The sequence below is a fragment of the Gobio gobio genome, assembly GCF_949357685.1.
Source record: "Gobio gobio genome assembly, chromosome: 7".
NCBI classification, from domain to species: Eukaryota; Metazoa; Chordata; class Actinopteri; order Cypriniformes; family Gobionidae; genus Gobio; species Gobio gobio.
In genome coordinates, this window is record NC_137103.1 from 46,896,758 (window position 1) to 46,912,151 (window position 15,394).

Sequence of the window (15,394 nt, forward strand, 5' to 3'; positions counted from 1 at the left end):
AAGGTAAACATCAAATAAAATGGTAGCAGCCTTTGTAACTGCATCGGTTTCTGAATATTAATTTAAATAGTGTATATAATTATAAAAAATAAAAAACCCACAAACATGACATATACAATTTAGTTATATTGCAAAAGTCAATATATAAAAATTATATTTCTTCATTTTTTTTAATGCACGCGTTCAGTTTCCAAAGTTGCCAGCTCCGTTACAGCTTATTGGGAGTGTTACACTCTGCAGTAGGTTAAAAAAATAATATTACACGGGCAGGGGTTCTCAACCCTGGTCCTCGAGGCCCACTGTCCTACAGAGTTTAGCTCCAACCTTGATCAAACTCAGGCCCTGTCCATACGAAGCCAGAGCTTTCCCTATCCAATCCTTTTTTTTCCTCGTTTGAATAAAAATCTGCGTACACACGAGAGCAATGAAAACGACTCCAAACGATGTAGTATACATGCCAGGCCAGTATTTGGTGCTGTAATTCTGCCACAGAAATACACTAAAAACAGAGAAGAAGAGTTGTGACTAGAAGGTAGGAATGGTAGGAAGTGAGGCAAAAATCTCACAAAATAACAATAAATAAATGTGCTACTTACCAGATGTGTTTTATTAACTCCTACACCCAACCCTAAACCTACCCTTACAATAATGCAAATACACTAATAAAATGACACAATATTGATGTGCGCATGCCCAGTGCCCGTAGTTGTATCCCTTTCTAGTCTTACCCGCGTGGGACGTGGTGTGATGACATCACTGTTTCACCAGATCAAAGGATTGTCTGTACACACAAAAACGCAAGGGTGTCGTTTTCAGATTTATCTACTATGGGACCCGGTTTAAAAAAAATATCGGTTTCAGGCTCCCAAAATGCCGGATCCGTGTGGATGAAACGCTGATACGGTACAAAATTTGTACGTATACAGCTAGACGCGTCTCCGTGTGGACGGGGCCTCACCTGCCTGTAGCTTTCTAGTAATCCTGAAGAGCTTAATTAGCTGTTTCAGGTGTGTTTGATTAGGGTTGGAGCTAAACTCTGCAGGACAGTGGGCCTCAAGGACCAGGGTTGAGAAGCCTGTTCTAGGAGAGTTGGGAAATGAGCCTATTTTCAAAATAAAGTGGAGAGTTCCTTTAAGCCTAGTCCCAGACTAAAATGCATGTTTGAGCTGTTTTAACTCTGAAAATATGTCATTTTTGTCTAGATAGACGATGTAATCGGATATCACAATTTTTTTATTAATAAAATATTATCAATAAAATATTTTTATACCGCCGAGCCCTACAGCGGCATATGACCTGGTGCTTTCTAAGGATACATGAATATTCAATAATTCAACTTTTTATTCAATCATTAAGTTCCCTTAAGGGTCATTAGGCTAGTTTCACAAACGTTCCCCGTCTCAACACTCACCATTTAGAGAGTGTGAAGTCAGATGTTGTAATAGCATCACTAATTTAAACTTCAGTAACAAAAAAAGCCCTCAGAGGTTAAGTTTGTAAATTCAAATCATTTGCATGAATCAGTTGAAAATGTCCATGAGCGAACTATATCAAAAACAATTCAACAATGTTCTTGTATCATACAATGTTCTACATACAATATAAACAAGACTCTGTGTTCATTAAAATATTTTAGTAATATAGTGAGATCATTTTGAACTCTGATCCAAAAATTAACTTGCATTATACTAAAAAACGCATGATATAAACATGTAATTGTGCGTTAATTATTAATGTTTAAGTAAAAATGTACAAAAAGTTAAAAATGTTATTTACCTCTATTTATTAAAAACTTAAATATTCTTCCTTGAGCTCATTTGATGATATTTATCTAATCTTATACATTGACCTATATTACTTTTAATTATAATGACCTATTTAAAAGGCACAATATGTAAGAATTTTGGATTAAAATAGCCAAAAACCACTAGAACAATGTTATATATTTTGTTGACTTGTGTACTTGCATTATCCCAAATGTTTCCAACAATGTCGAGAGAAATAAGCAATTTTAACCAGGACACAAAAGTCTGTGCGTCGCCCTTTTAATGACATCATACCTGCGTTACCCTCAATTTCTGGTTTTATTTTGTAGAAACCATGGAAACGTCAAAGACGCTTTAATAAATTATCTGTCTGATTAGACAGGTGAGCAACTGTTTGGATACATTCATCGACAGAAAACGAATCATTGTTATATAGCTCAATACAGTCAGTCTTTTTGTTTAAATCTGGTTTTCTTGATTTACCACGAGTACCATGTTTTACCATGCCTTATATCGATCTAGCTTACTGCAGTGTGCAAAAAGTGTCTCAAAGTAGCCGCCGAGCGAATGCACAGAGTAGCATTATAACATAACTTTCAACACACTCAAATAATGTATCCAATGACAAAACAGCGCTGCGTACGCATGACCAGAAAAAGCGGAAGCGGTCATCTGTGGCATAATAAAAGATCCGCGAAATCAAGGCGTCGTCAAGCTACGCATTTGTTTTGAATAAGCGACCTCTAGAGGCAAAAAATTACATTTTATGGCTTTAATTGAGAGACTACATGGAATATTTGCACTTGTAAAAATTAATCTGTCACACCACAGAATTATTTAAACTAAAGCAACCTAAATACCTTAAATTAATGTTAAAAACTGATGTTTAAAAAAAAGCTCATGGGCATGTCATGCATCAACAACCCAAATATCAATCTCAAGATATATGTGAATTAAATATAGTCAAAAAGCTGAAAAACTCCCGCTCCATGCCCATGAGAGGACAGTCATACTGCGAAACGGTCCTGTGATGTCAAGGGAAATAGACTCATGCTGCCTTCCTCCTACTCTCATCAATCAGCCCCTGAATTGTTGTTTAAACCATTTTCAAACACTCTTGATATCAAAGGATAGCTAATTTTGAAGTCTTTCACCACAGCAATTTCTGATCTGTGATGGCACTTCTGCTGCTCGGTGCCGGCAAAATTCAATTAAAAACAACTAATCTGAAACGTTATTAATTTAATCTGAATGCTGGGGCCCTCAGGGGATCAGGAGCTGTGGTCTCAAAAAACAAGAAAATACAGCCTCATCTCTTGCACATGGGATCTCAAATGTAGGTTGTTTTTCAATTCCAGCCAAAATAAGCCTTTGCACAGACTATTTCTGGTGGCTTATAGAGCTGCTCCCATTCTGCTGATAGAAGCCAGGAAGACGACAGAGTATCACCGGATCACATGACGCACCGCACACACACTCACCTTGACTGGATGGCGAGGTAAATCGTTCGACGGAATGCGACCAAGTTCACCTCTGTCTGGTCGAAAATGGTGACTTTCTCTTCATCTAAATAAAGAGAAGAAAAACTTAGTACAGTTCAACAGGAAAGAGAGCCAAAAAGATGAAACAGGCTGGCTGAAGTTTGTCATATGATATGTCTCCCTCCAGAGGTCAATAGTACTTGTTCTTTACAGAGTCATTTTAATTCACAGGCTTAGCCTTTTTTGATGAAGCAAATAACAGAGCTAAGCTCATCTGATCACAGGAACGAAACTAAAGAACAGCGGAGAGAGACAGCTTACACCCTCAATGACAAGAGGTACTTGAACCCTTACATTATAATCAACGAGACATCCTACAGAAGTGACATATTCAGGAACATCTAAAAACAGAAGAGCGGCAGATGATGTGTTTGGCGCAAAGGAGTCATAATTTTTTTGGGGGAAGGGGGACAAGATGGAACATTTTATTCTAATTGATATACTACACATCTCAAAGTAATAAAATGTTTTAAAATTGCAATTAAAAAAATTAAGTACAAAAAAATAATATATATACACACACACACATCTCTGATTTTATGTACCGATTTGGACCTGACTAACTAATATCTATGTTTATTACAGAGGTGGGAGGGGTTTTTTTGGGACGTGGGTGTTACAGAAGGTCATTTGCTGTGTTCACGTGCAGTATCTATGATGTACATATATTATTGATATAACCTGACGCTGACATTAAAATGGGCAGTTTTCGTGATTTGGCTCCATTCATTCATTTTATAATTACATTTTTTTGTCAGGATATTGGCAAGCATAGACATTTGTGCTTCCGGACAGGATTAGATTTCTCAGAGGACCTTTGAGTTTGCAGAATTTTTTAAAATTTAATTTGCTCTGAAATTATTACTGACGTTGTGTGAGACAAACAAACAGACATGGCAGATTCGGACAGGATTAAAATCACAAAGTATATCTGTGAAACACAAATTTCTCAAACATCCTCCCTGAAAACTAGTCCCGTCTGAATAGGGCAAATGATACAAAAACTACATCGATTTCTTTTTCTTTTACACCCCTAAAAGAATAAAAAAGTTAGATTAAACTTTTTCTCTAATTTTAACATCTGAAAACCAGTTTGGGCAAAGATGAAGCAATTATGTAAAAGGTGCTATAGTGAGCATTAGCATAATGGCAAATAGCAAATGTGGGATATTCATATTGAATTGTATTAATTAATGGAGACATCTATTAAATATTAAAGGAGTAGGCTACTGAAATATAGGGCAACAGAAACTTTTCTTATAAGCTAGTTTTGTGCATTTGTATTTATACTAAATGTGTTGATAAAGCCATTCTAGATAGGCCTACCATAAAAACCATGTTGTTCATTTTAAAGTGCCCCTATTATGCTATTTTAAAGTTTTCTAATTGAGTTTTGGAGGTCTACAACAACAGTTTTACATGCATCAGAAGTACAAAAACGGTTTCATTTTCTCATAATATACAGTACATTGCACATCACCACAATGTTCAATGATTTTCAAACGACTCGATGGAGAAATCACTTTCTCTAAATCCCTCCTTTCCATGAGCTACTGATAGCTCTGATTGGCCAGATGACCCAGTCTGTTGTGATTGGTCTACCACGTAGAGTGTGTACTTCGGAAGCTAAACGACCATTACAATAACTGATCTTCTACTCTGTCCGGAGGCTTCTTAAACCTCAGCGATTGTACACACTGTAAAGACAGTAACGATGACATTGATTTTACATCAATACATCCTTGCTCCATCCTTTATCTTTACTGAAAGTAATAAAGAATGACAGACAGTCTGCATTAATAGACAGTTTTAGGTAATACTGCAGCCCACAGCTGATTTACAGAAGTATTCAGTAAGACAGTAATAAAGTGAGCTAGCCAGAGACCTACACAATATGAAACACAATGTGCGCGCAGTAAGTGGACGGGCAATATGCTAATGTTTCATCTTGACGTCACAACGAAACAGCTTACGATTCCTTTAAAAAACAACACGTTTAATTGACTCAGAGTCGACTTTTGAGAGACAATAACTTTATATACGGTGCACTTTCAGATTTTAAACTTTGCAGGATGTTTTCATTCACTTAGAATTATGTTACACACTACATAAAAAAGGTAATTTTCAATAGGGGCACTTTAATAAGAGTAGAGTTCTAAGAATAATTCAGTTAATAAATTCAGAGGTCTAATTCAGTAAGAATATATACATTTTACCCTTTAAGAATGAGGTTTTAAAATTGTACAAATGTCATTGTTTGTGTTAATGAAATAATGTATTTATATATACACACATATAAACATCATTAAAAGTAACCATCACCCACTCGCGTACTGAGGTTTGTTACTGGCACACATTACGGAAGAATGCAAATGCAGATTCTTGGGCAGAGTATGTTTCTGGCCTAAAACTAAATAACAACTGTTTTAAGTGCAAGAAATATTGTTAGTGGACCTTAGAGAGGGAAGAAAAGTAGATATTTTCCCTTTAATGCCTGAAACACAATGTGCTACACTCTGGAACAGGCAGTCTCCTGATGGCCATAGTGTTTTATGCAGTTTTCCTCAACTCAAGGACCCACGGGACCATATGAGCAGGATTATCTAGGGGAACTAATGCAAAGCATTGTCCCCAAACACCCGCGCTTGCATAAAAACTCAAGCAAGAACAAGGTTCATAAATGAGAGGATAGCGCCACCACACTCATATAGTAACACTGAATTTTAATACAATTGCGCGCTTTTTTCCCCCCAAGCATACAGTAAAGAATGTGACAAGATGAATATTTAAAATAAATACCTTCTCCAGCTACCTCCTCTTCACCTTCCTCCTCTTCATCTTCATCTCCACTGCCGCCAGCATCATCTCCAGAATCGCTGCTTCCTTCATCAAGAATTTCTGAGGTATGAAAAGACAGATCAATTACACGTTTTAACTTGTAATCTTTGAAGTAATTAAAATATAAGTGGTTGGTAACTTCATATGTTGGTCAGACGCAGGGTTAATAGTTTAATTTTGCTTTGTATTTTGGTTTACATTTTCAATAGAAAACTGTGAAGTGGACCAGACTTAATGCCCATAGTTGTCACAGTTTATTTGTCTTTAATAAAGAGCCAGACAAGTTACTGTAGAGAAATCCACTGCTGTGTAAGTCTCTATCGATTAAAATGTCATCCTACTTGGAATTTATTTGAATTTGACTTTAGGAAAAAGCGACAAACGTAACAAACACACTCTTGTCTTTGCCCAGGTCTCCTGTTGGCGTCTTGGGTCACAACTAAGTTCTGTCACTTTCTCCACTGCTTAAGGATTCCATTAGCTTTGCTTCTCAAGCCGTAAATGGAGTAATCATCTCCGCATCAGAGAACAAGCATCTCCAATTGTTGCAATCAAGGGCCACCATTTTAGCTTCCTGTACCATATGGCTGTCTCCAGTCCGTTGTACAATTAGTAGACAATTAAAATTCAAATGCGCTAGCAGAGACGGTGCATCAGAGGGCATCTCTTTTAATAGGTGGTAATGAGAAGAACGGAATATGCATATAGCAAACGAATCATTAACTCACCCCGTTTAATTGCTTTGTACTTCTCCTCATTCTCCAGGAAGTCGGGATCCAACTTGAAGACATCTGCAAAAGGAATATTGTTGATGTAAAGCACATATTCGTTTGCAATTACACGTTTCGCAGCAATTAAGTCAGTGCCAATGAGATGTAATCAGAGGCAATTACCCATAAAGAAAAATTTGCTGTGTATTAGTCGTATTACATAAAAAGAGCTTAATGTGATAATGGCTGTTCATGTTCCCAGAAGGCATGCTTGTATGGATTTTCAATTAGCGCACTTTGTCTCAGAAGCCTCAAAAAAAGATGCTTATCCGTAAACATCAGTACAGACAGTGGCTAAATATGAGAACTGAGAGAGCAAAACCCTCAATTATACACAGACAGTGCAGGGACTGCAGATGCTGGTTTGAGAGCATGCGTTCCGTCGTGGGTGGCTTTAGAGAGAAATAAGTCATCCATTATGATCGTATCAAGGTAATTAGCTGCTAAACATGAGAAATTGAGGCCTGGCAGGTTAGGTGAGTGAGGTAGTGAATCTTACTCAATGAGGCAATGATGAAAGGAAGAACTGTTTTTTGTCTAAATAGTGGAGATGATAAAAAACAAAAAGCATTCGTTTCATCATGACTGACACAGCTAAGAATTAAAACTACACTACACTTCATGTGACACTGAAGACTGTAGTAATAATACTGAAGGAATAAATTACAATAGTTATTTAAAATTGTAAAAATATTTCACAATATTACTGTTTTTACTGTATTTTTGACCAAATAAATGCAGCCTTCGTGAACATGGGACATTAAGGAACATTAAAAACTTTACCAACCCCAAACTTTTGAATGGCAGTAACTGAATTCATATTCCTTGAACCTCAAATTGGTACTTATTGAAATCCAAAATCAGTAGTTTACTGAAATCTCAAAACAGTGGTTGCTAAAAATGGCAAATTTACAGAATTTTCTTTATCGAAGAAAAAAAAAAGATTATTTATAAAATTATGATATTTAGCAAAAAAGACTGCTAAAAATGCAAAAAATATAAAATAAGTGGTATATAAAATCTTAAATCAGTTTTTACTGAAATATCAAATCAGTCATCTATTCATTATCACTCCTTTTATGAAGAAAGGGAAAAGGTTTAAACACTCTGAAATGTGTGAATAAGTGCGGCTGATCTTACTTAAGATATCCTCTGTGTTGTATTCATCCTCCAGAGGAAGCATGTGCGTGAACTGGTCTTCCTCCTCCACTAGGTCAAGCCCATCTGGGATGATGGGGTGGTCCTTAAACCCATCCTTCCTGATGGCAAACATCACCTCAATCATGTACTGTACACGCTTATCTATCTCTGACTCATGTAAGATGTTCCTCAGACGTTCAAAGATGGCTGAAAATAAATAAAAATTACAGTGTAGATATCAAGTAAGATAAAATCATCCATTCAATAATGATAACTAGGAAAAATTGTTAAGAATGTACCATTGATGCCTCGGGGAGAGACCTCTGTCAATTTGAGACCACACTCTTTTAGAAAGCTGATGGCAACCTCCACACTGTCATCAGTGGGTCTTTCCAACAGCAGGGTTAACATCTCCAGGCACAGGACTTCATGTGCCTTCGGGACAAATTTGTTTTTAAATAATACAGTACATTTAAAAAACCCTACTCTACAGTCTAAACAAAAATCTGTTAAAGCTCCAAAAGGACATACCACATTCTGGTTGATGAGATGAGCCACAAACTTAGATGCTGTGAGACATTGTTGCTGAAAAGAAACAAAAAAAATTAGAATATTTAAATCAGTGCTCCATTTAGAAACCCAGCCAGCTTCATAAAGACTTACTTTATCATTCCTCCTGTAACCTTTTCGGAAATTGAGGATAAGTCTCTTGAGGATAAGTTCTCCGATCTGAGGAAACTTGGAGTTGATGATGGCTAGCACAGCAGAGTACACATGGGTGAAGATGGGAGAGGCAGCCTGGGCCTGAAGTACAGACCTGGCCAGAAGACCCCTGGAGAGAGACACATCAGGACAGACACATAATCAATGTCAAACATATGCTCTGTTTAAAAATGCTACCTTGCTCTTTTCTGCCTACACATGGAGACCCATAAGGGAATTAGGCATCTACATGGGCAACAACTCATTCACCATACAGATAGCACTCCTCATGAGTAGCACACAAAACAATAACAATAACTGATTTCAATGGAGTTGTGTTAGTATTTTGCTAAGATACATATAGCATGCACATACACTATCTTTCAACAGGTTGGGGGTCACTGAGTTGTTTTTTTTAAGTAAACTTATTAAGTATTAAATTGATCAAAAGTGATAAAGACATGTATAATGTTAAAGAAGATTCTATCCCAAAAAAAATAAAAAAAATAAAATAAATAAATATATATATATTTTTATATATATAACCAACACCAGCCTTTTGAAAAAAAGATTGCATGTTGGGTAAAATAAAATAAAATAAAATAAAATAAAAGTTAGTTCATGCATTCATGACCTCGAGACTAGATTACTGTAATGCTTTATTAGCTGGTTGTCCTGCATCATCAATAAACAAGCTACAGTTAGTCCAAAACGCAGCTGCTAGAGTTCTTACTAGGTCAAGAAAATATGATCATATAACACCAATTTTATCATCTCTACACTGGTTACCTATTAAGTTCCGTATCAATTACAAAGTATTGCTACTGACCTATAAAGCCCTAAATGGTTTAGCTCCAGTGTATTTAACGGATCTTCTATCGCCCTACAATCCATTGCGCTCTTTAAGATCACTAAACTCGAGGCTTCTGGTCATTCTTAGGATATCTAAGTCCACTAAAGGAGGGAGGGCATTTTCACATTTAGCTCCTAAGCTCTGGAATAGTCTTCCTGATATTGTTCGAGGTTCAGACTCGCTGTCCCAGTTTAAAACTAGATTAAAGACGCATCTCTTTAGCCAAGCATTCACATTATAATTACCTTTTATACTACAGTTAAATCGGATCAAAAGCATTAATATTCTGAACAGCAGCTATGCTAATTATTTCCCATCTGCTTTTCTGTTGTTATCTCGGGACACTAGCTCCAGTTTGTATCCAGCCTCTCATGGAGACTTCAGATGCCCCAACACCTGTGATGAGACGACTCAACGCCTGTGAAGAGACGACTCAACACCAGCGTTGTTATGGCCTAAATTAATACATGACTGATTAACTTTTTCTAACATTTTTCTTTAACATTCGCTTTCTAACATTTTTCAATGTACATTTATGAAATGCACTTTCTGTAAAGCTGCTTTGAAACAATGTGTATTGTGAAAAGCCCAATACTAATACATTTGAATTTTAATTGAATAATATTTTATTATATAATATTTTGGCCAAATTAAGCTATCTTAGGAGGTAGCATAATGCCGCCCACTTTCTGAAACAGACTTCAAATTGGGATTGTGCCCATGACGTCTTTAAATGCTGCCTATGTAGACAGCACACTGGGAACAAAGCCATAGATCAATAAAGCACAAGATCAGTAGTTTTTACCTGCCCCTCACAATATTCTCCTGCAGCAGCTCTTGAATAATGTTGGCAATGTTGGAAACGTTCACTTTGTTGATCAGACCATTGATGGACTTCTTCAGGGCTTCCCAGCTCATCCTCTGATACTGCAAACTGTGGAATTAAAAAAAAAGAATGGATGAAAAACCAACTACACTGATCCCATGATGCTGTATCTCTTGAAGGAGACACTTTAAGCCTGTTAACACAGCAGTAATCTTGAATTTCTAATACTTGTCTTTAGTGCCCCATAATAGACCATTTTAAAGGTCACAGTTTGCACAACTGTAATAGTAGGACAAAACACTCAACGCTGTCTGCTTTCCAGTCAGTCTACTTAAGCATGAAACAGCCTGCATGGAAAATGCTGATGGTGAGAAGTTTTGGAGTCGTACGCGGATTCTTCGAGGACAGCTACCCCCCAACACTAATTTCCTGCCCTTAGTTGCTCTTGAGACTGATCTCTGATGTATTGTCTCTATCACCTATCATCCAGTGTCTGGCCTCAAGCACCACTCCACTCCAGCTATAGATATCCCACATCTCTAAGGGACACCTCTATATTTCCTGGCTGGTGACCTCTATTCCTCTGCATGAGGAAATTTAATCGACCCCTTCATTGAATTCAGGTGGATGCGTTTCCCACCATCAATAAATCACAATCTATTCTTATCACAATGTCTGAAAAGACTTCAAAATCAATAAAATTCAAGATGGATCAACAAAGACCACCTATCTTACCTGATGATCATTCCTTATTAGAGCTGGGCAATAAATCTAAAAATTATATTTCGATATTTTTCAGCCTTTTGACAGTATTCAATAAATACTTTAGTATTTGCTCTAAAATGGCTTAAAGAGCTGATTATTATTAGGCATTACATTAAAAAAGATGAAAAGATGCAAAAAATTAAACAGACCATTTTTTAAATAAATACATGTAGTCATATTCTCTCCACACACTGTTTTTCACCAGAGAAATTTAACGCATAAATGTATTTATAAACACCAAAATTACAATACAGAGTAAAAAACGAGTTGTCTACATACTACTGTTCAAAAGTTTGGGATCCATAAGATTTGTTTAATGCTTTTGACAGAAGTCTCTTATGCTCAATAAGACTACATTTATTTGAACATACAGTAAAACTGCAAAATAAAGTTTTTGATATATTTAATCAATGTGGAAACCATCATACTTTTTTCAGAATTCTTTGATGAATGGGAAGTTCAAAAGAACAGCATTTATTTGAAATATAAATCTTCTGTAACATTATAAATGTCTTCTGTCACTTTTGATCAATTTAATGCATCCTTGCTGAATAAAAGTATTTATTTATTTTTTAAAAACCATAAAGACCCCAAACTTTTGAATGATAGTGTATAATAGGAATAATTATGTGCAGAGACTTTCGCTATCATTTTTAAGTGATATAACTTCCATAAAATCATTTTATATCTCTTTAGAGTTTTGAATTGATTCATTGGAAAGGACAGCTTGAAATAAATTTAATTTAAATCTACAAAGTGTAGAACTGCAGAGTAAAGTGAAACCAACCTGCTCTTGTCAGTGATCAGAGCCTGCATCATACGCAGTTTGGCCGGTGGGATGTAGGCCCCACCGGTGCGGGTCAGGATGGGGTCCAGCGCTTCCTTCCTCTTCTTCACTGGAGGCTCCTCGGTGGGAGGTTTATCATTTTTGTCTGGGGAGGCTGACCTTCCCCTCCTCCTGTGTTCCCAATCCCTCTCTCTGCTGGAGCGCCGCTCGTAGCGATCCCGATCGCCATAGCGGTCTCGATCACGCTCACGCTCCCTGGATCTGATGCAAGGACAGCAGAGAAAAATGTCAGATTTGAAAGGTGCGATTTTTTACATCAGGACGAAAAAGACAAGAGCAAATCTGTCAAGAACATAATCACCCGTTTCCCTCACCTACGACCCCTTCCGTAACGTTCTTGAGGAGAGTGAGATCTGGAGCGGGATCTGGAGCGGGATCTAGAGCGTGATCTGGAGCGAGATCTTGACTGTGACCTCTTTCTATCTCTGAAAGGGAGACAGACAGCTACGTTTTTAAGAAAGGTCTGAATTCTAGATAGATTTTGTTAAATCAAGACCTAACACAAGACTTACCTCTCAGGTGAGGAGCTTCTTTGTCTGTTTTTGTTCTCATCATCAGAGGCACGCTGAAACAAACACAGACGTTTTTATTGGATAGCACTGTTTAAAGTACATATAAACTAGGGCTGGACGATATGGCCAAAATTTGCATCACGATATATTTCTTAATTTCGGTCGATATGATATAATTCCGATATCGATATGTATAAAACTATATATATATAAAAGCCTCAGTCACTCCAGCTGACGGTGACGTCACATGCATACCCTCAATACAGAGCAGCACAAAGCACTTATGCACATCCCGTGTGCAGAATGATGCGCTTGAAGCAACACAGGGTCAAATTTATTCATATTTATTAATATATTCTTATTTCAGTTTTAGTCATTTTAGTCCAACTTATTTCAGTTAGTTTCCAAGGCAGCATTTCTAACTTTCATTCAATCTTTTTCCACTGAAGTTTAAGTTTTTCATCTAATATTTAATCGTTTTTCTTTTTATTAGTTTTAGTTTTACAATAACAATACTGCTGTACAGGCGGTGTTTTCTACTCACATGATTACATTTATGATGATATCGATTAATCAAGAATGGATCAGCTCAACAAATTAAAGCTAGGGTAGGCAACTTGCTAAGCTAGCAATAGTAAGCTAGCTTTGAAAGCATAAGATCCCACCCTCCCTTCAAAGTAGGGCTGCGCAATATATCGAAATGATCAAAATATCGCAAATGTACATATCGCAATATGCATATCGCAAGGGCACGCAATATCTGAATGATATTAATAGGCTACTTCAACATTGTAAAAAGTGTACGTTTTAGGTTGATGCATATAGCAGAGAATAGACTGAACACATGACTTACTTATGTGCCTTGCTTGATGTTAAAAAGAGTTATTAAACGCAATAACTTGCGAAAAACAACTCCTTGCAGTCTTGTGCTGTCTGCTGTCTGACACACACACCGAAACATGCGCATAAGCCGTTCTTTTTTCGTGTCTTGTTACACACTCGAACAGTTAAAAATATTGCCAACCTTACCTTAAAAAACAATCAAACATTGTTTAATTATGAATACCCCTAATATAACCAGCATATCCAGAATCTACAAGTACAGATTTAAGGAATTAACATTATGAAAATGCTATATAACTGTAACTCACCTTGATATGTGTGACACTACTCCTTATTTTGTGCCATACACCCTCATCACTGTCGTCCTCACTGCTGTCACTGTCTGAACCGCTGGCCCTGGATGACGCCCTCACCACAGGACTGCCTGCTCGTGGACTCCCATCTCTGAAGCCAGAGCCCTCAGGTTGAGCTGAACCAGAGCGACCCTCGTGTCTACCTGCTTCAGGGTTACACTGGTCATCTGAAAAAGGAAACATTAAAAAGACAAGGTTATCAGACAGCCGCCATCATTCAAAATAAAACAGTGATGAATGAACAAAGATGATGCTGAGAGAAAAGAGGGTCTAACTTTGTTGAGAATGTCAGAGAGGAGTACAGAACAATCAATTCTGGCCACAAACACTTTTAGAGGACTGTCAGTACTCAATCGAGTATCCTGTTACTGTTGCACAGTACATGCATGCCATCAAACCACCCAGGGGTGTATTTCCCATAAGCATCATCAACTATGGTCATTAAAGTTCAGTTGTTACCAGCATAGTTCAAAGATTCGTGTTTCCCAAAAAACATAGTTCCAACTAACTAGGGCTGGGTACCCTTCTTATTTTAACCGGTACTGGTACCTGAAATTAAGCCCCGGTACCCAACAGTACCTTTTTTCTGTAATATTTACCTGCAAATAGTAGTAGGATAGTAGGCTACCTTGTTTTTTTTCACACAGATTCTTTGTTGTCTATTTTCTGTTAATCAAATTAAGACATTACATTTATTTAATTAATCATTTGAATTTAAATAAACTTTCTCAAACAACATGCTGCACTGCTTTATACTGTTAAAATAACAACATTAAAGAAAAACAGTGATTACTACTTAATACTAATACTAACACTAATAATAATATACATTTATTCTACTGTACAACAGTAATATATTTGTCAAGTTAAACCAAACTTTTCTTTTGAAAAGTTGCTGTGAAGACCTTTGAGTTTCTGTGTGTTTATGATATGACGATAGTTTTTCTCAAATTAAACTGTAAAATGCTGATGAAGTGACTCTCAGAGCAGGTCTGGAGATGAAGTTCATTTATTCATGTCCTCATATAGTGAGGCGACAGAGGCTGAAAACAGCATGAGTGTCACGCGTGCTTCTGTGTGTGTGTGTGTGTGTGTGTGGTAAATGAAACTGAGCGTCATGCCATTCATTCGCACAGAGACACGCAGAACATGCAGGATTCATATTTAAAGTATTTTTGTGGTTTAATATTCACAGACACTAATCTATATAGCCAGATGCATTCTCAGGTACCGAAATTTGGCACCTATTGATTTAATGTGAATCAGTACTCCGGAGTAGTACTGAAGTAATTCGGTCCCCAACCCTACAACGAAAACATTTGTAAAAAGTGTGTGGTTAGAACTAAATCTTGCTAGTTTCTCCAATGATGCATCATAGCATGGTGGTTAAGCAGCCAGCGAGTTATGCCGTTGTACAGGAAACACACCGCATCCTTGGAGTCAAATGCTGATTTCTATTCAAGAATGATTCAAAGGATGATTCTTTCAAACCTGAAGTGACATTCAAACCAACAGAAGCCAGAGCTCAATAACAGAGCGTTGAATCAGTGCCGGGGAGCATAAAAGCCCATGAAATAATCATAAAGAGCAGATCATTCTGCCAAGCTCACGACTGGGCCTGTGACTCAACACCTGCTG

General features: G+C 37.1%; 1 protein-coding gene across 2 annotated transcripts in view; it reads right to left on the minus strand.

The window, feature by feature from the left end:
- cwc22 (CWC22 spliceosome associated protein homolog) overlaps nucleotides 1-15,394 on the minus strand; it is a 63,500-nt gene that overhangs the window by 31,555 nt on the left and 16,551 nt on the right. Inside the window, exons 3-14 of one of the 2 annotated variants that reach the window (XM_079821592.1) lie at nucleotides 13,712-13,923; nucleotides 12,561-12,613; nucleotides 12,350-12,473; nucleotides 11,989-12,249; nucleotides 10,416-10,544; nucleotides 8,719-8,887; nucleotides 8,587-8,640; nucleotides 8,355-8,490; nucleotides 8,056-8,262; nucleotides 6,874-6,936; nucleotides 6,107-6,205; nucleotides 3,248-3,332 (exon numbers count right to left, since the gene is read on the minus strand). In XM_079821592.1, the coding sequence (XP_079677718.1) occupies nucleotides 3,248-3,332; nucleotides 6,107-6,205; nucleotides 6,874-6,936; nucleotides 8,056-8,262; nucleotides 8,355-8,490; nucleotides 8,587-8,640; nucleotides 8,719-8,887; nucleotides 10,416-10,544; nucleotides 11,989-12,249; nucleotides 12,350-12,473; nucleotides 12,561-12,603 (1,370 nt within the window). In that variant the 5' untranslated portion in view covers nucleotides 12,604-12,613; nucleotides 13,712-13,923. The remainder of the gene's footprint in view (nucleotides 1-3,247; nucleotides 3,333-6,106; nucleotides 6,206-6,873; nucleotides 6,937-8,055; nucleotides 8,263-8,354; nucleotides 8,491-8,586; nucleotides 8,641-8,718; nucleotides 8,888-10,415; nucleotides 10,545-11,988; nucleotides 12,250-12,349; nucleotides 12,474-12,560; nucleotides 12,614-13,711; nucleotides 13,924-15,394) is intronic. The other variant, XM_079821591.1, reaches the window with a different exon arrangement.